At 37.8% G+C, this 1,484-nt stretch overlaps 1 protein-coding gene across 1 annotated transcript in view; it reads right to left on the bottom strand.

Annotated features, from left to right (window-relative positions):
* The window catches only part of LOC105158671 (chromatin assembly factor 1 subunit A), a 12,739-nt gene extending 11,261 nt beyond the window's left edge, over positions 1–1,478 (bottom strand). The window contains exon 1 of the mRNA XM_011075500.2: positions 1,271–1,478. Within this exon, the coding sequence (XP_011073802.1) occupies positions 1,271–1,438 (168 nt within the window). The 5' untranslated portion in view covers positions 1,439–1,478. The remainder of the gene's footprint in view (positions 1–1,270) is intronic.

Raw genomic sequence — 1,484 nt, forward strand, 5'->3', positions numbered from 1 at the left:
AACATAACAGATGTACACACAGATAAACGCATGTGTGTGAAATATATTAAGCTAGTCATGACCAGAATGCCAAGATTTGGATGGAGAACCATTCCAACCATTTATCAAAGATCATAATCAAATGACAATGCATCTATTGCACTTTTATGCTCATAGGTATAAGAAAATCCTTGGTTGTTGAGTTTGATGGTATTCAAGAAATCAGAACTTGTATGTCCAGCAAAGAAGTGCCCATGAATGAAGATTGGAATATAAAGTTTAGTGCCAATATCTTAGGCAAAGGGACTGAGACATATTCTGGTAGACAGTTCCACATAAAGCCAATTTTAAGTTATAACATAACAACATTAAATAGTGGCATTTACTGATAAAAAAACAATACCAGCGCAACTCCATAATAAGTAACATATTTTAAAGAATACGCATCATTAGAGCAAACGTTATGAGAAATCAGCATGATGCTTTGGAAATTCCACCACAACAAAGAGGCATTTTTTTCCATGGTTTCCCAGGATCAATTACTAATGGGAAAATCTTTGAAGTAAGATATTGATCATAAAGCAAACTATTTCCTGAGCAGATTTTTCAAGATACTTTCATGTTTTCCAATATTTAGATGTGTGGTACCTTCATTATCTAGAAGTTCAGAAGAATCACAGGCACACTTGAAAGCTACCAATACAGTAATCTAAAGAACCCTAAAAAGCTAGTCCTTCAAATACAATGTAGAATGTTGAACTGACTCAGTTTCCCATTTCGCAAATCAAAATGTTCCAGTTCCAGGTCATTTTGTTCCTCAGAATTCCGCATGAGCAACAATGTCTGAGTCCTCCATAGCTCAGCCCCATTGCTGGAAAACAAGAGGCGCTGAACTCCTTTTAAATGATTGATCACCGTAACTATACACCTTCACACGTATCAAACACCATGAAGTAATCTCCGACAAAGCAAGTGAAAATATGCCCCAATAGTAAATTTCTACCTAACGCACTAGCAATCATCAAAATCCTGCAACTGTACAACGTTTCCCAAAATTGTGTTCAATACCCCAAATAAAGTTTACACCCAAGAAAGAAAAACTATAAAGCATAAACCCATGAATTATATGGACATTTGAATAGGAAAAAGTATCAAAACGTCTAATTTCCCGCAACTAAACACCATCAGCAAAAAAAATTCTGTAAAGCACATGATTAACATAAAAACCTTTAAACATGATCAAAAATGGCAGGCAGACCAATCATATAAAAATACAGTTGAAGAAAAGTACGGTTTTCGAGCGGCAAGGCTTGCCGCAGGACGAGCAGACTAAATTAAGCACGGCCTCGGTGGATTCGACGAAATTGGCGTGTTTGGTAAGCTCGGCGTGCTCCTGCGCCTCCTCCACCGACTTCAGAAGCGTTCCGCAGTCCCCGCATTTCAATGACACCCCCGCCATAGCAGATTGGTACTCCTAGAAAATGTATCACTGAGACTGGGAAAGA

The sequence above is a fragment of the Sesamum indicum genome, linkage group LG3 (assembly GCF_000512975.1).
Source record: "Sesamum indicum cultivar Zhongzhi No. 13 linkage group LG3, S_indicum_v1.0, whole genome shotgun sequence".
NCBI classification, from domain to species: domain Eukaryota; kingdom Viridiplantae; phylum Streptophyta; class Magnoliopsida; order Lamiales; family Pedaliaceae; genus Sesamum; species Sesamum indicum.